The sequence below is a fragment of the Anarrhichthys ocellatus genome, unplaced genomic scaffold, assembly GCF_004355925.1.
Source record: "Anarrhichthys ocellatus isolate YVR2014 unplaced genomic scaffold, GSC_Weel_1.0 scaffold76, whole genome shotgun sequence".
NCBI classification, from domain to species: Eukaryota; Metazoa; Chordata; class Actinopteri; order Perciformes; family Anarhichadidae; genus Anarrhichthys; species Anarrhichthys ocellatus.
Window position 1 is genome coordinate 294,978 of NW_022280106.1, and position 18,630 is coordinate 313,607.

At 41.1% G+C, this 18,630-nt stretch overlaps 1 protein-coding gene and 1 long non-coding RNA gene across 5 annotated transcripts in view; one reads left to right on the forward strand and one right to left on the reverse strand.

The window, feature by feature from the left end:
* The window catches only part of LOC116397950 (protein NO VEIN), a 53,076-nt gene that overhangs the window by 14,863 nt on the left and 19,583 nt on the right, over window positions 1–18,630 (reverse strand). For all 3 annotated transcript variants that reach the window (XM_031873873.1, XM_031873872.1, XM_031873871.1), the window contains exons 16-31: window positions 17,753–17,968; window positions 15,564–15,690; window positions 15,293–15,485; window positions 15,006–15,153; window positions 13,332–13,509; window positions 11,088–11,265; window positions 8,637–8,763; window positions 8,379–8,498; window positions 7,695–7,842; window positions 7,503–7,615; window positions 6,700–6,850; window positions 6,290–6,532; window positions 5,462–5,674; window positions 4,113–4,294; window positions 3,763–3,946; window positions 1,017–1,159 (exon numbers count right to left, since the gene is read on the reverse strand). In XM_031873873.1, the coding sequence (XP_031729733.1) occupies window positions 1,017–1,159; window positions 3,763–3,946; window positions 4,113–4,294; window positions 5,462–5,674; window positions 6,290–6,532; window positions 6,700–6,850; window positions 7,503–7,615; window positions 7,695–7,842; window positions 8,379–8,498; window positions 8,637–8,763; window positions 11,088–11,265; window positions 13,332–13,509; window positions 15,006–15,153; window positions 15,293–15,485; window positions 15,564–15,690; window positions 17,753–17,968 (2,664 nt within the window). The remainder of the gene's footprint in view (window positions 1–1,016; window positions 1,160–3,762; window positions 3,947–4,112; window positions 4,295–5,461; window positions 5,675–6,289; window positions 6,533–6,699; window positions 6,851–7,502; window positions 7,616–7,694; window positions 7,843–8,378; window positions 8,499–8,636; window positions 8,764–11,087; window positions 11,266–13,331; window positions 13,510–15,005; window positions 15,154–15,292; window positions 15,486–15,563; window positions 15,691–17,752; window positions 17,969–18,630) is intronic.
* LOC116397955 (uncharacterized) lies at window positions 2,819–7,043 on the forward strand. Of its 2 annotated transcripts, none has more exons than XR_004213729.1 (3): window positions 2,819–3,331; window positions 3,621–4,913; window positions 6,297–7,043. It is a non-coding gene; the product is annotated as an uncharacterized LOC116397955 (long non-coding RNA). The 2 variants fall into 2 exon arrangements; XR_004213730.1 differs by lacking the exon at window positions 6,297–7,043 and adding an exon at window positions 5,014–5,169.

The window sequence follows — 18,630 nt, forward strand, 5'->3', positions numbered from 1 at the left end:
GAATTATTACAGATAATTCTCAAGTATCTGCATCTGATACCGGAATAATGTCAGTACAATCTTTCCCATATAACATGAAGGCGTGATCGTGACATATCAACATACTATCCCTGCTTGTTGAAGCCCAGGCTAAATCTGGCATCAGGAATATTTGATGGGTCCCATCTGTCACCTGCTTTTTCTGCTGATCCTCAAAGCAGCTATTGTCTCTCTAGTCCTAGTGTGACTCACAATGGTTGCTATCTTCATCCTTTAATCACTCCCGTATTCCTCATCATGGGTGTCAGTTTGTTTTTAATGCAACATGCTTCAGGAAGATTGTGTTCGGCCTCTAGTGTCTATGCAACCAGTAAATATTGTGTCCTTACACAACACATCCATAGCCCTTCATCATGAGGGCTCACTGGTGGGGCTGTCACGACCTCGCTCTGGTCTTTTTGTGTAAGTGTAATTGCAGCCCTTGTATGAAAAATCTGTGCTCAGGGAGCACATATGTTGAAAACACATATTCTGAACCCAGAATTCCCAGCTGCCATCAGGCAGACGGTTCAGAATGCCAATCTGCAGGCTGAATCAGTACAAAAATACATTCATTTCATCCTCCATCAAATTATTAAATAGCAAAAACTAGTATTACATATTACATGATATGATTTTATTGGGAATAATATATTGTGACTTGAATACTTATCATCTGTGTTGATCACACCTGGATCACACACTGGATCATTACCAGGTGTTGATCACACCTGGTAATATGGTATTTAATAATTCTTAACTATTGTTGACATATGTACTCAAGCATGTTTATGCATGAGTGTATGTATGATCTATGTTCTTGCGTGCATGTGGATTGTGGTAAGTGTATTGTGTGATGCAGCGGCTTGGAGCCCAAGACAAATTTTCCTGTGGGACAATCAAGAATATCTTATCTTATCTTATTTGCTTTTTTTGCAGCATGAGTGGAGTGTGATTCCTAAATAGCTGAGGTAACAGTTCAGGGATGTCCTCCTCACCAGTTCTTGAGCAGTGAGTGTTTGTCTCTCTTTGCGGATGATGAGACCGTCTCTGACTCCCAGGCTGCTGAACAGCGCTTTCCATCCTGCTACATCGCCATCTGTCTGCACATAGCACGGACTTAGCAAGACCCAATCACAGCCTGGTGGTAGAAGACGTAGACAGGACAAGTGTTTACAGGAGGACCAATAAAGAAATATTGTATCAGACACATCAACATGGCTGAGGAGATGGAGATAGAACAGAGATGATTACAGTGCAATGTTGACTTTTTGATATCAGTTAATGATTAGTGTAATTAGTTTAATTTGCTGCACTGCGTTACGACCAAAAGGTAAAATCCTAGATCAGCAGTCATACACTATATGTTATCAACAAGCACCTAAAATGTCTGCTGTTTGTTTACACAAGATGGAAAATGAAAGTAGACATCTTTTAAAAGACTAAATATGAAGTTTTAAGTGGAGCATTGGGTGTGTTCAAGCATATACAGTAGGGCTGTCAACGATTATTGTCAATTCAAATATATATTTAATAGAATATTTAAAAAATATAAAAATACGGAAGTGAATATCGGATTATGAAAAAAAGCAGCACTACCCTGGCTTCCTCGCGTGTACTCAATGCACTGAATACACTGCATTTAGTGCATGATGGAGTCACGAACGTCGCTTTCATTGATTGAAAATGAGATGCAACGTAATGTATGAACAAGCGAGGAATAATTTAACAACAACCGTAATGATGTCAGAGAACTTGGCTTTCGAGAGAAAGGCACCGTGTCCTAACAGCAAGGGTTGTGTTCCGTTATGTAAACAATGAGACTGGAGACGGAATCATTTAAAGATGGGGGAGTAGTACTTGCTATCTTTAGGAATAAATAGAAACAGGGTGTCCGACAAAAGCCCAGCTCAAAACGGCGTGCTGTGCAGTGCTGTGTCAGGATACGGTGTCATGGACAGAATGCTCAAAAATAGATATTCAATAGTTAAAACGATTTTAAGAAAGAAGATTCAAACATAATGTTCTTATTCTTATATATAAAACGGAGCAGAGTTGTGTATATGTAAGGGCTATTTATGGCATGTTTTATAGTTTGTTTATTTTAGAAGTTTAAAATCAATAACAGAAATCTGTGAAGATGACTATTTGTGTAATGCAGGGCTGTCATCACTTTTCAAAATCGGATTGATGTCATTATATTTATTGTGCTTTACCTGTGCAATGCACAATTGTGTTATTGGCTTCAGATCTTGACCAGGGGAACAAAAACATTATCAGGATGTCCCTAGTTAACAATTACACAGCTACTAGAGCACAATGGCAAGTCTGCTCAATAATTTAGCAATACGATAGGCTGAAAGTGCTCCCACTTGTGTTTAAATGGACACACACACACACACACACACAAAAATGTCCAAATTTCCCCAGAAGAGAAGGGCTGGTGTAGTGCTGGGCGGTACACCACACCGGTTTTAATTTAACCGTATGATATCAATTTTTCACAGACCGCCATACCGGTGCATAGCCGAAACAACTGCTGTCACTCTTCAACAGGCAGCAGAATATATTGTTCGCCGCTAAGGGCGCTGCGATCGGAGCTAGTTGTCTTAAGAGGGACCTCTAATCATGGTTATAACTTTATAACACAACAATTAATAACCCACAACTAATGCTCTTTAACATGGCAAAACACCACGACACAACAGTTTGTGACATATAAACAATTTGTAACACTAATAATTGTACATTTATAAAATTACACCACTGAACGGCATGCTGGGTACAGCTCGCTAGCTAGCCAGCTAGCACAACAGTCTGCTAACAGCTGGGAGAGGCTCCGTCACTACAGTAAAGTTACATTAATGAACATAAAAGAGAGATGCAGGATGAACAAAGACAGACCGGAGATGCACCGATATAGTCTGTGCCCAAGAGAGGGCTGGGTCTGCTGTTTGGAAGTGTTTTGGTTTTAAAAAGTCCAACGTCCAAAAGACTATATATTGCAGTGTGTCGAGCCACTGTTGTTGACGATGGTGGTACTGGTAACACAAGCAACTTTCTCCATCACCTCAGCAGAAAACATGAGTTGGAATACCAAGAGTGTGATTTCGGGTGTCAACCGGTAACGTTAGCGCGAGTGAAACAGTGAAGCCAAAGGGTCACACATCGCTTGAAGAGGCATTTGCTTGAAGCACTGCATATGACAAGAAAAGCAAGCGGTGGAGCAACATTACGAACACAATAATGATCCAGCTATGCAAAGACATGGTCGAGAAAGACTCAGAGCAATGATTAAAACACTGGATTCAAGGTATGTCTTACCGGGGCGACAATACTTCAGCCAAACTGCTATCCCAACTTTATACGAACAAACCCTATATTAAGCAAAGCCTTTATACATGATGACATTCAAATGTTTTTATATTCTATGTACTTCTGACAGTAGAGTAAGCCACTATAAACCTATATAAAAACACAGTCAAGGAAAAAAAGATATACCGTGATATACCTTGAAACCGCCAGAATCTTAAAAAATACCATGATACACATTTTTGGTCATACCGCACAGCACTGGTGATTGTTTTGGATATTTTCTCTAGCTTCATGGGGTCAACATGGACACAGAACGATGGCTGGAGGAGCACAAGGTTCATGTTCAGTTCCCTCAACCTTTTTACAAACACGTGTACAAACAATATGCGTGTGCATATCTGTCAGTAAGAACTGTGGGTTTCTACTTACCAGGTAGCTTCTCCGGCAGGTTGATGTTGCTGTACTCTTCAGAGAAGTGCACCCTTTCATTAGCCGGGCACAGTAGACCCCTACTGGTGAGGACGGGTACTGCAGTGTTGGAGTACTCCTGGCTGGAGGAGGAATGCAGCTTGATGAAAACCAAGTAACTCACCACCACTGCCTCAGGCTTTAACTGGTGGTGGAATTAGTGAGGAAGATAGGAAGGAAACAGGGGGAGACGAAAGAGAGAGAGAGATATTTATGCCAAATATGATGAGCAATACTTTTGTAAAGCATAAGACTTGTTTTTGTAAAATGAGCATTAAATCATATTTGTGACAGTAGATCCAGTTTGGTACCTTCCACTTGTTGTTCTGTATTGACGGGTAGATGTGCTGCTCCAGTAGGTCTTGAGGCTCCAGTTCATGAACTCCCAGTCTTCTCAGCAGCTCCCGAATCTGTTGACTTTCCAGAGGATCCACACAGCTCAGCAGAGAGGGCTGAACTACATTTACATCCTTGTACAATGCAGACAGAGGGCCTATGAAAAGACAATGAATGAGAGGAAAGCTAAATACTATCACTTCCCTGCCAGAGTGACATTTTTAACTTTCTAATGGCAATTTTTGTTACAGTGCAGTTGTACTGAATAGTATTGGATTGTATATAACCCAATTGACAATGGGTCAATGGGTTTCAATGTTAAGTTTCCAAGCCTTGTGATACGAAATATTGTTTCAGTTATTCCAGTCCAGTTCATAATTTATATCCCCTTTATAGGCACAAGTTAAGAGAAGCAGAAGAAGGCTGTTTTACTATTTTGTTGAAAACATTTTTAGTACTGATGTCTAGTCTCATTTTGACCTGAATGTGGGAAATGTACAATTCATTCTGAATTTCATGCATTTTTTTTTTTATTTCTTCTTAGCAGATTCTTTGGAATAAATATTGTAAGGAGCAGAGGTCCAGGTTCCAGGCTCCACCCACTCCCTCAGGAGAGCATTGGGATCAGGTGTGGGGAAAGACACACCTGGAGCTCATCTCCTCATCAGGGAGATGAAGAAATGTGAAGCAGGCAAGCTGTTCAGGGGAGAACATGCTGCAGGAGGAGTAGGGTCGCCCCTCCCTAAGATCGCCAGCGGGGGAGAGAACTAAGACCGGTAAGTCGGCTAGCGGCCTGACTGAAATAGTTTAGTTTGTGTAGGTTTGTGATAGAGCTCTGGACTGAGCTATGTTTTCTGTTGCTTTGTGGTTCTTGAGGTTTAAGATCCTGAAAACCTGCAGAACTGACTGCCCATTGCTGCACTGCCACTATTATCTGTGTCCTCCATACTGTCCTGCAGTGTTCGGAGATCTCAGCAATTAATTTGATGAGAAAACGTATGTCCCAAGATGGGCAAAGAAAAACCTTCAAATGTAAAGTATTTACAAGTGTACTCACACTGTCACCTTTACCTTAGGCAGACTGTGTAAATGTTGTCATGAAGAAAAAAGTACTGGGAACCAGACAGCAGAATTACCATCATGTCATTCAAAAATATACAGCTTATATATCTTACTCAATTTAGAAATAATTATAATAATTATTTGGGAGGCAACTGCTTGCCCTTGTCAGTTGGAGACGCTCAAACAAAGACTCAGTTTGCAATGAAAACACCAAGCATCAGTCATTATAATTGCAGTAGAGTCTACACTGACGTGAAATTACCTTTCTGAGCTTGAGCTTTCTTTTTGTTGGTCTTGGTTTCCTCCATTGGAAAGAACACTCCTTCCCCGTTTAGTGCCACGACACGTCCGTCAGCCAGTGGGATTATGGGTAGATCTCGAAGGGTTTGCAAGATGGAGTCCGCCTCTCCGTAGCCATGCTCCAGAGCTCGGAAGTTGCAAACCAGCAGCTTGGCCAGCTGACGCAGGCTGTCATCTAGAAGACAGTGGGTTGGTGTCAAAAATTTACTGAGTTTGAAATTGCATGGAAATTAGTTAAATTTTCAGATTACACACGGATTACATAGGCACGTGTACCCAATGAGCACACCAATATGAGCATGTTAATTTGAGCTTTTTTTTTTAAAAGAATGACTTATAATTAATTTGAACAATTATAAGTAGAACCAAGAGGGGGTTGAACTACAGTTATACAATTATCCCACCATGATGCTTTAATCAGACCCCGCTATACCAACTAGGTCAATAATGAAGCCAATTACAGCAGTGCATTATTAACAAATAATTGAACGCGGCCATACTTTGTTTTCACATATTGCATAGGTGTCATAACATGTGTTTAATAGGGGATGGTTTACAGCAAAGGATTTAAATCTCCCCACATCTTAAAACACCTGACACTATCATAGATATATAGGAATGTAAAGTTTCTATCGTTGATTGTCTCTTGTGTTATTGTGCTTGGAATAAAATGTCTATTATTCTGTCAGCCGTAATGAATAATACATTGTGCTCTGCCACAATTTAAAGTGACATGGTTGGACTTTACATCAGATTTCCCCCTCTCCTTCTTCTTCCCATCCACACACACCTGAAAGGATGCCTTCCACCAGCTCCTTGGCCATGGCTGTGGTCACCGTGGTAACATCAAATCCCCGCAAGTATCGAACTCCTAGGTGGATGAGCAGGGAGGTGGGTGGGGCAGGGCTGAAACCCGGATGGAGATAAGACAGAGACAGATGCTTTTCTAGCTCGTCGCTGCCAATCACGTCGCGGATCACAGCGTCCTGACAGATGGCCACTTGGGAAGGCAGCTTGTACACAACCTTACCATCTGGTAGAGAAAGCATGGAGAGGAACATTTACAGGGTTAGATTCAATGCTCTGTATTGCTGGTATACCAAAGCTGAGCTCACAGCACCGGTAGACTAGAAAGATTTTTGTTTATTTTGTTTTCGTTTGTGATTTTAAAATTTCAAAACCTGCATGTGTGAGTAATACCTGAGCTGAGTGTAGGCAGGAACGCCTTGCCCTTGAGCATCTGAATAATCTGCCCGGCAACAGGCTTGAAGAAGTCCAACACCTCGTCAGGCAGGGGGACAAATGGCAGAAACTTGCAGAGGCCCTTCAGCCCCTTGAACTCTGGGTGATCCTGGAATAAGGAGAGAACAGGACACTGGTCTAAAGACAGACAATAGCCAAGGACTAATCAGTGATATTAGTGTTATCACTGTAGTATGTTTTAGACATATTAGACTTCCCCATATTCTCAAATAGTGGCCAAAAACGTCCAAGCAATCCTGATGTTTATTTATTTTTGTGTAATAAACTGTTAATAGATATTATCTAAACGTGTTTTTTTTCTTTACATTTTTTACTTTGATCGTTGCTTATTCAGTCATGAATATTCAATGTTGCAGAGAAAAGCTTAATATCTGAAACCAGGTTTTCAGGGCCTTTAGTAGTTTTAGTGGTGTAAAGGTGCATAATCCCTCAACATTTTAATTTGTGTTGGGCTCCATCAATGATAATTTAATCACTTGAAAAAACAGCCACTGGAATTACATCCCAGCTAATTTCCACCCTTCACAATGTTTTTGAATTTTTATCCATATGTTGTACTTTCAGTAATACATTCTACTTCCTCGCTTTGTCCCAGTTGAAAGCTTTATACCACCTGTTTGCTTCTATACTGCATTCTTTTTGTATTGGCCAATGAGCCGGTTTCCTAGCAGGGATCACTAGAGTAACATTTCCTTTAGTAACAGTTTTCAGACGGCTCTGCTGATACAAAAGAGTCTTACAGTGAAGACATCCATGGCCTGGAGGAAGAGTTGTGCTATCTCGGATCGAAGCCACTGGTTCCATGAGCTGTCTCTGTCAACATCTTCACGAGAGGAAGGGATGTCGAAGTCACCTGAAGAAGAAGAGTATGCTTCATTACACCAACTGGGTCCATGTTGGGATAGTTCGATAATTCTAAAATCCATTCTAACCTTGGATGATGAAACGGAAGCCAAAACTGCGAAGGGGAAGGTAAGCAAACACAGGTTGTTTCTGTGGCTGGCAGACAATGTCGCTTTCTGTGACGTCGTCGAGCTGGAATGCCAGGGCAAGCTCGGTGGACTCAACATCCCCTTTGATCTGAAGGAGAAACAGATCAATGTCAAATTATATGCAACAGCTTACAACAAGCTGACTTTTTACAGAAATGGATATTGGTGCTGGTTAAATGGCTGCTGGCAAACGGTGTCTATTTCTTCTCTTTTAGAACCTGACTGCATGTAAGGGGGTAGCTGCCTCTGGGAAATGGAGGAAGAAAGAGTAGTACAGACTATAGTGTAATTTCAGACTGACAACATTTAAATCTGTTTGGTGGTGTTGATGTGCTGTCTGGATTTTTTTTTTTTTTTTTTTTTTTTGTCATATATTTCTGTTTGATGGGGGGAACAAAAAGTCTGCCTAATTGAGTTCTCACGACATTTGGCAAGATGCAGAGGGAAAGACTTCGACGGAGCAGAACGAGGAACAGTTCTGAAGGGAAAGCTTTAGTGAATTTTATTTATTCCGCCAGAAGGATGGAACAGACGTCAACTTCTTGTTCTGAAATCCAGATATGATTCATTTGCCTGAAAATGAAGCAACAGAATGAGATTTGAATGTTGGTGTGTCTGCATTACCTTCTTGGGCTGCACCGTAGTTTTGACTACGAGCCAGCGCTCGATGCCCTCTGTGTGCTCCACCTCTAACACATTGTGACTCAGGTCTTTTCGAGTCATGGTCACAAGACGCTTCTCACTCTGCAGGGAGACAGACGCAGCAGGTAGTGGAGGTATGGAGAACAGGTGAGTTTTCATGGCTTGTATTATGATTAAATCAATGATGTAAACTATGCATGTTTGCATGAATGTGAGCAAATGTAGAAGTGCAAGACCTACCTGATTGTAGATGGAGATGGAGCGCAGGCGGTGCAGGAAGAGCAGCAGGGAGGGGTGCACGTCATGAAACAGGTTTCTGGTCTGATGGCTCTCCGAGCGCAGAGGAAGGCAGATCTTAGTGGTCCAGCTGTAAAGAGAACAGAGGTATTTAGAAAACCAGTAGTTTGAATTAAGTGTTCGGACTGCTGTCTTTGAACCGAGTGGTAGTGGTCAAAATGGACCTGTAGCGCTTTTCAGAGGGGAGGATCGAAAGAGGTGGTGGGCTGAGTGGGAGGGATCGCTGGTCATTTTAGCTGCCCAGCTGAAGGTGACTCTTGGTGAATAAAGTTAGTATTCTGCATATTGGCATATGTGACCTCAGCTAGTAATATACTATACTATTATGATTTTAAAGCAGCACCAATCAATACCAAACAAAAAGGAGTGCATTTTAGTATTTTTCAGCTCATTGTTTTGGTTTAATGGCCCACAGCTTAACAGTTTTGATTCACTCTCTCCTCTCAACAACCAGTTTACAGCCAAAAAGCTTTAAACCCACTATACTCTACCTGCACAGCACCAAGTGACAATGAGACAGAGTTGGCGACTAGCTTGTGAACATAGCGGAGCATTTAGCAGCTAAACAGATCAGAAATTGGTGGCGAGTGGAGCCAAAACAGACCTAAAACAAAAGTGAATATTGTACTTACAGTCACTACAGAAACATGACAAATAATGAATGCTGCTTCATGTCTGATAATTAGGCAACTCCTTACCGAATTACACATCAGCTTTATAAGGTGATGTCACTCTTCTTTATGACAAATGTATTTAATTATGTATTCCATCAGACGCTGAAAGATAAATGTAAACGCTCCAATAGAATGCATTCATTTTGCTGTGATGGAAGAGACACGGTTTCAAATGTTTATGTAATATAACATCTGCTAAATATTTCTAAAATTTTTCTGTTGACTTAAATTCTTAGCATATTAATGCTAAGAATGTTTTATTAAAAAGCCAATCAATTTACTTGGCAATGTACTTAATATTTGAGGTACATTTACAACCAGAATTAAACAGTAAGAGTTGGATAGATTTGGAATATGGATTGCATCTTTATGTATATGAACTCACAATTGAACAATATTAAAGTGTTTGAGTTGAATAGCCCTATTTCAGAGAAGACATTTTGACATGTCACAGTAGGAAAATCACAGAAGTAAATAATAAAATGAACTAGAAAATTCCTAAAGAAATTGACAGTGTGGCTTCTACTGCCCGACGAAATCGCAATATATACACACGCCAATGTTACCGGTAGTGTCCTTCAATTGAGATAGCGCTACTCTTTTCTGCATTTTAGATTCATACTCTTGGATTGAATCTTGTATTTGTGGGGCTTTTATTTTGAAAGGGTGGGACTGGGTGGGTGAGAGAGGGGGAGAGGAGACAGAATCATGTTTGACACTAAAATGAGAGGCTTCATCACAAGCATTCCAGTTAGAATTCATTCTGTGGGGCTTTTAATTTGAAATGGGGGTGAGAGGGGAAAGTCCTCTAAAAATATCTAAGACCTGAATGACTGTATGATGGAGTGAGAGAGGCAGACAGGAGGTCTAATGATCTTTCCTTGAATATCATGTGTGGACAGACAGACAGATTCTGATGTCTCTGGCAATCTTTCTCATTTGGAGATTGTCCTATGTTTTATCTTTTACAGCTTACATAACTATTGTCCTGCTCTGCCATGTCTTTCCTCGTCTCTCCCTCTTGTGTCGCGGTGTGTGTGTGTGTGTGTGTGTGTGTGTGTGTGTGTGTGTGTGTGTGTAAATGTCACTCAAATCAGGAAACTTATCAGAATACCCATATTTGATTGGCTGAGCTGCATCACGTATATCTCAAAATCATGTGTGCGGCTTTTTTTTTTTGTGTGTGTGCGCGTATGTGAAATTGTCTAACTTGTCCATTTCTGTTGTTTATGTGATTTCCAGCATAGCTGTAACATTTAAAGATAATCAGTTAAACAAGGTGCTTACTTCATGTACCGCGTTGCTTTGCTGGCGTCTTTGATAAGCCAAATCGACCCAACATCTCACCGCTGGTCTGACTAACTGCTAGTTTTTTGTAAACTCCAGCTGTCATTTTCTTTAGTCTGTTAGGTAAATGTTGCTATCAATGAGCTATGAAAGCATCACACATGCACTTTAGATGAGTCCCTTCAGCTGAGAGTATCTGTTGTTCCTCATCACCGCTTGCACAGTGCCGTTTTATTGTACGTGTGAGCGCAGGTTGTTTTTTTTTTTTTTTTTTGTTTTTTTTTTGTTTTTTTTACCCGGAAGTGATTGCAAACAAACATTGTGATTAGGTCTATACAACAGTCATCAATCATTTATTAGAAACGCATGCTTGTCCTACTGTGACCAATCAAAATGTCTAATACTACTGCCTACTGTTTCTTTATCACCCAACCTCTGCTGATGTATTTCCTTCAGCTGCATGTCCAGAGGCCTCTCATCTTCGTTCCAGTGGGGGAGGATGTATCCCATGGGGCCGCAGGTCTTGTCGAAACGCAAGTGGAAACCATTGGAGTGGATCTCAGGACAGTCTGTCACTTTAAACACTGATTTGAAGCCAATGCCCTTTTGACCTATGATGAGTAGAGCAATCGGGATCATTAATTGGAAAATTTGCCCATTTTCATGGCATGGACAAGGATTTTTAGAGGGTTTTGGCTGACTCGGATATTGAACCGTATTCAGCCAGAGAGGCTGCCTGAGGCTGCAGCGGGTAGGATATGAGGGGTGGGGACCCTCCAGAACCTGAGCGGCAGAGGGCAAATACCGACTGGTGGAAGTCTTTGTTCCACCAGTCCTCATAAAAGGTGGCATATTTTCCCTTTAACAGACCACGTTGAAGTTGCAATAGATCACTTTTCAACTCCCCCACTAGTGTTACCAAGTGGTATTATTGTTGCCGTCAGTGACGCAAAGATAACCAGATTGCGTTCAGTATTTTCTCAGAGCTTTCTACTAGCAACTTATTCAGACCATCAGGGAAAAATCAACAAATATATTATATTGAAATTAGGGGTGCAACGGATCACAATCCTCACGGTTCGGTTCAGATCACGGTTCGGATCAGCAAAGAAAAGGGGAGGAATCAAATATAATTTTGCTTTCCACTCATTAATTAAAGAACTTCAAGAACACTTAAAGCAAAGAACTTTGGGCTATAGTCTTGCATTAAAAACAAATATTGAAGATGTCCAATTTGAAATAAATAAATGAAACATTCAAGAATACTCAATTCTGTTAAGTTTAAGTGCAACATGAGGTATGTTGATATGGGATGTTGCTATTGGGCCTGTCTAGCTTCACTCTGCTGCTTGGGTCTATGTTTACTTCCTGGCAGGTTGTCATTCAAATACACTGCAATAATGTTTACCATTACTGTGAAAGTCTACAACTTTACATTTGTTTTAAAAAAAGATGAGAATATCTCCATTGTCTGGGGAGAGGGTAGAACTTTCTGTGGTGAATGGGATATTACTATTGGGCCTGTCTAGCTTCCACTCTACTGCTTCTGTCAGTACCTGCACCATGAATCTCCCACTCCATCGTGATGAAGTGAGCAGTCTTTTCCTTTTCATAGAGGAACGATCTTCACACTGAAGTGAGGGGATTTCGTAGCGTTGCTCAAGCACTTTAACCAGATTCTGAAATCCTTTGTTTTCCACACCGGAGTGCCCCCCGTCGCTGACAGACCGGGATGGTGAAAACAAAGGCGCTATCCGTTTGATTGCGCAATAGCTGACGCACTTCCTTTGTGATTTAAATGGAGCCTTCACTTTCCCGAGAAATCGTATTCGGTGGCAGACAAAATTGCACAGTGAAAGAGAGGCTTATATGGAGCTAATCTAAATCAGATTAGGGCTCTCGAATACATTTTTTCACAATCCTTTTTTCAAAACCTTTATGAAACACAACCTAAACTGTCCCCAAATTAGTGTGGAACGTCACAATTTTAATATCTTTGTTTTGCTACACTCATTAGTTAAAATCATTCAAAGTGACCTTAAACATACATAAAACTTCAAAAATTGTTTATTATTGTGCATACATTTATAATTTATTAAAAACAGTTTTTTATATTTAAAATTTTTTTTTGGTTTATTTATAATTTGCATTTTGATGTTAATGCAGCTAATTTCAATTATTTTTTTATGAGTAAAAATGATTTTGCATAGGACCCACTAAAACCCTGCTAGCTAGAGCATCTTTAAGCTAAGTTGAGGAGCTGCTGGACAAGATGAATGTGTCATGGGGAGAGGCAGACATGTTGCAGAGGACAAACTGCCATACAGAGATCTCATTGCAGCAGATTGGAAGGAGAGTGTAACAAAGTAAGTAGTTAACATGATTTGAACTGTTTTGAATACTCATAGTTAACGAAACGTTATTGTCAGCTCACTCACTGTAAATGTCAGCTGCTGACTGGTTAGCTAGAGTTACCTGTAACGTTAACATCAAACATTCTGACGTTACCTAGCTAATGTTACCATTGCAACGTTAGCTAGGTATTTTTCTTTTAATTCTCATCCCAAATTTGTCCCACGTTCCTATTTTTTTTTCGTCCCAGGGACAACGGGACGTCCTTCATTCAGCCTTGATTTAGATTTTCTAATCTCCTAGAAGGCATCATGTACATACTTACCTATGTAGCCATATTTGTGTTTGCCCTTGGTGCTGCAACCCACATCACAGATGGCCCTGATGTTCTTCTCCTGGAAGCCCGTCTCATTGTTGAGAACAGTGATGCTGTCTCTCTCCACCACAAAGGCCAGTGCTGGAACGACACCAACCTCTGATGGGTAACTGTTGTCGTCAGCGTTCTGAAAAAGGGAAACAAAGAGGTTAAAAGGTCAGAATTAGACATATTTCAAATTAAACTATGAGACATGAAACTCTTGGGAGCCATCTTCAGAGTAAATAAAAATCTGTGTCTTTTTACTTTTACAGAATTTGAATTTTTTTTTTTCTCCCCGTTAAAGGTTTTTTGGGGGGAGTTTTCCTGTACCAATGTGAGGGTCCTGGGACAGAGGATGTTGTATGTTTACAGATTGTAAAGCCCTCTGAGGCAAATTTGTGATTTTGGGCAATACAAAATAAATTGAATTGAATCACACCTGATCATAATATAAAGGATGAAAACGTTCCAAAAACTTGATTCTTTAATCAGTAAGTAAAACATATTTTTAGGCCCGGAGCCCACACAAAATGGCTACAGAGCCATTTAATACACTTCCGCAGGTTCTTTCATGTTTTCTCCACAGAAAATACATCATTTGACACAAGAACCACAACTTTTCCGAGCCTGGCTCTTCCACAACCGACCTCTTCATCCATGAACCTAATGTCATGGAACTGGGCCTAGCATAGCACGGCCTTAGCTTAGCATAACAGGACACGGCTAAGCACAGCACTAGTTAACCTTTGCCCAGTATAAGTGTTGATTTGGTTTAATGCTATTCACTGAGCTTTATTGTTGTGACCTCAGATAGACACAAGGTCTTGCATGCAACCAACCATCCTCTTTTCTAACCCCGTGCTATTATTCGACACAGATTACGTACAGAAACTGTGAATTGGCCTTTTAAACAAAGCTATAAACCAGAGTGTTGTTCCAATATCGATGGCAGTATCGGCAATGCCTTCAATAAAATGCTGAATCATGTATTGGCAAGTTGGCGAGTATACCCGTGGTCCAAAAGTGTTGAATGACAAGTATTGGTTTTCACAAAGTTTGCTGCTTCAGTGTTTTTAGATCTTTTTGTCCGATGTTACTATGGTATACTGAAATATAATTACAAGCATTTCTTAAGAGTCAAAGACTTAATGTAATTGTCAAGTTTATGCACAGAGTCAATATCTTCTGTTATTTTATTGTACTGTATAAATTGTGCATTTCCATACGTAATATTTTTTATTTTACTCTGTAAATCACTGCTGCTACAAACTAATTTCCCCCTGGGGATGAATAAAGTTTATATCTATCTAAACACCGACCAGAATGAATGAGGAAAACTCCTGCGGTTAATAAAATGGTTTGCAGTCTATTAAGTGTTTTAAGAACAAAACTTAAAGTGTAATTCCCTCTGAAGCAAATTTGTAATTTGTCCAACCTAAGCCTTTAGGATCATTAGGTACAGTAAAGTGCAACTTGGGGTTAGTGTCTTGCTTAAGGACACTTGCATGCAGACAGTAAGAGCCGATGTTTGAACCACTAACCGTGTTGTCAATGGACAACACGCTCTACCCACAGCCACCAATGGTCATAGAGGCATAAAGATTTAGTCATCTTTATGGGTGTAAATATTAGAGGATTCACCTGAATGAGTTCCAGGACAAAGTGTGTGTCTTTGCTGTAGAGTTCCGTAGAGAGGCGGTCTAAGCTGCGGCCCAGCCTGTCCTGATGGACCTGCATCAACATCTGGCCTTCAGCGGTCAATTCCACACCAATACCAAACTCACTCTTCCTGTCAGGAAACAAATAAGGGACAGAAGAAGAAAGTATAGATCAACAATTCTTTGAAGGTGCCATATTTAGCAAAACTAAATCATAGAACTTCAGTGGACATTGCGTAGGTCATTGTAAAGGGTGGTATGAAAACAAACCTGATGTCCTCAATTATGGCTCTTTGGAGATCTGATGTGGATTGGCAGCTGGTAGAATCAGACATTTCTGACAGCTCCTCGTCCTGGCCTCCTTCAGCTTCACTGCTGATGTCTGATGTCTCTCCGTTAGACAACTCATACAGCTCCTCTTCATCCTCTCCCTCCTCAACTACTACGTCTTGCTCACCATTAACTAGAAGAAAACATTTAGTAATTAAAATATCAAAGGAAAACTAGTAAGGTCCTTATTCAGTCTAAAATGAAAATTGACCTTGTTGTAGGCTCTGGTTGAGATGGGAGGAGGCAAAGCTGTTGTCCATTGTGTTATTCTCAAGATACTCCTCTTCACTCATATTCAGAGCTGACAGACTGCTGCTCTCAGAATCTATCAAATCAGACTGAAGTCCAAAAAAAAATGTTTAGAAGCTAAGACAATAACATTAAAAAAATCTGTTTGTTTTGTTTTTCATTAAACATACAGTGTACACAAGATGCAGGGACAAGCAGATCAAACTATTAAATCCCTGATGATTTAAGATTACTGACTAAGGACAGGAATGCATAGTGCTTCCTTAATCACTTAGGCTTTGTCTCCAATCTGAATCCAGTACAGAATCTGAATCTGATTTCAGTATTAAATCTTCCTATTAAAACTGAATCCATTTGGGTTTAGTGTTCAGCTTTCGAAGAAACCATCCATTATCTTCCGCTTATCCACGGCCTAGTCTTGGGGGCAGCAGGCTTAGCAAGCTATTCCAGACGTCCATCTCCCCAGCAAAATTTTCCAGCTCTTCCTGGGTCCCCCATATACAACATCTCTCCAGCATGTTCTGAGTCTACTCAGGGGCCTCTTACCAGTTGGATGTGCCCTGAGAGCCTCCAAAGACAGGGTCTAGGAGGCCTCCTGATCAGATGCCCGTACCCCTAGCTCTACTCTGCTAATGAAGGTCATCTTGTCCGCTTGTATCCACAATGTCATTCTTTCGGTCACAACCCAAAGCTCATGACCATAGGTGAGGGGCAGAACGAAGATAGTCTCGTAAGTTAGCTTGGCCTTACAACAGTCCGGTACGCTACATTTTACCCTCACTCGTGAACCAGACCCCGAGATTCTTGAGCTCCCTTACTTTGGGCAGTGATGGCGCAATCCACTGCTTTTTACTGGCAGAGATCCATGGCCTCACTTGGAGGTCTTGACTCTCATTCCGACTGGTTCACACTCAGCTGCAAGCCACACCAGTGCGTGCTGAAGGTCACGTTCTGAAGGAGCTAACTAAACTACATCATCTGAAAAGAGCAGAGACACGAATCTAAGGTCCCCAAACCAGACAGCCGAGTATACGGACCCAGCTCTCACTTTGGTTATCTTTGGATGGGATGGCTCGTAGCTACAACCCGCCCCGTACTCCACATTCCCGCAGTAACCCCCACACACAGGTCGTAAGCCTTCTCTAACTCTATGTAGAATGGGTGGGCAAACTCCCACTGCAAGAGCAAAGAGCTGTTCCACTATTCCACAACCAGCACAGAATCCTCCTGGATCGGAGCCTCCTTTCCGGCACCTTAGAATAAACTTGCTCTGGGAGTCTGAGCAGTGTGATATCCCAATAATTGGAGCACACTCTCTGGCCCTTCTTTTAAAAATGGGAACCACCACCCCGGTCTGCCACTCCACAGGCTATTGTCCCTGACCTCCATGCCACACTGAAGAGGCATCTCAGGGCAAATCTCATATGCCCCCGGCACCCTGCCGTCAAGGAGCTTTTTGACAAACTCGGCAAGCTCTGCCAGGCATTTTGAACACAAATTAAAGTTATAAATAACAGCTCTTAAGACTGAGCTGAAATATGTAGGGCCAGAGGACAGAACTAGTTTGCGGTGGTGGCCTTATTAATGTTCACAACCTTCAGCTCATTTGTTTTACTAAAGAGGCAGAGGATATGAAATGTTGATTGAGTATCTGGCACATGGAAATGACAGTAGCCCATTGGCTTTGGCACACATGACTTTTCACAAGTAACTTTCTCCAAATACTCTTAGGTCTTGATTCAGAACTATTCATCCGATAAGCTTAAACTATTAGTGTGACATGAATGAAAGTTGTACTGGAAGAATGCCAAGATTGTTTTAACGTATCACTCTGTGTTGTGGGAACCCCAAAACATTCCACTTGTCGTTGTACTGTGGTGTCTTTGGCTGACTATAGACACCAGCTAAAGGGAGCACACAAGCCAGTAGGGCTGCCTCCGATAAGTCCATAAATCCACTAAATGCTCATTTTGGTCTTAGTCCACTAACATTTCTTTAGTGGATAGCCCTATAAACCAGACTTCAGCCAAGTTTCGTTTTGGCAAATCGTTAATCTACTCATGGAGTTAACGTTAATTGGAGACTTATTGTGACTCATTCAAAGCAATGCAAGTACTGTTTTTCAATTTTTTTTCTGACTTGTATTCTGACCTTGGCCTGTTCAACGGGTGCTGTGTACATGGTGCAATTTTGGCTCTGTGGTGGTTTCAGCTTTTTCTGGTAGTCTTTGACCCAGTCCGTGATGCCCAGGAGGATCCCCAGCCGATGCAGACAGTTCATGTGCCTCGGGTCTGACTGGGCCACAGTGATCAGGACCTGTTTTGTCTTGGCCTGGCCCAAGACACGAGAGAGAGGCTCCAGAAACACCTGGAAGTTTCAGGAATCATGTTAAAGATCAGGATTACCAAAAGTATGTTGTCATAATTGCAATAGCGACAATTATGTTGTGAAAGGAGTTAGCTTTAATCCTGTCTAATGTAAAGAGGAGAGTTTTAACACAAACTGCAGTAAGTAAAAAAACAGTTGACATGACAACCGTAAGACTGATAACCACCTCAGCAATTTAGGCAAGCAGATTAAATTGACAGGCTAAAGCTGCCCACTCGTTTTGTGTTTGTTTGTTAAACTGTGCTCCATCTTGCACCACACTTCCACCACCAAGTCTGTCAGTCTCTACGTATATAGAAATATATATATTTTGGCTGGGGGGCTGGCTCGCTCTGTGCCCAGATTGTAGCAAATCATCAGTTTCCCCCCTCGCTTCATAATGGCTCCCTCTTGGTCTGGCATGAGAAGAGTATTGTCTAATTTACGGATCTGTACCCACCTAATGGGTAACCACCTAAATAACCCATGCTTATTGTCAATTCATTTAATCCAGTGTTCAAAATGCATACAAATATGAGACAAACACCGTCAAATAGCAGAGACTTTAAGGTGGGTGTACCCACAGAAGAAGTTTTTGCCTCATTTGATCAGCTAGGATCTAAATTTGATATGCAGAGAGCACTATTTAAAATATATATATA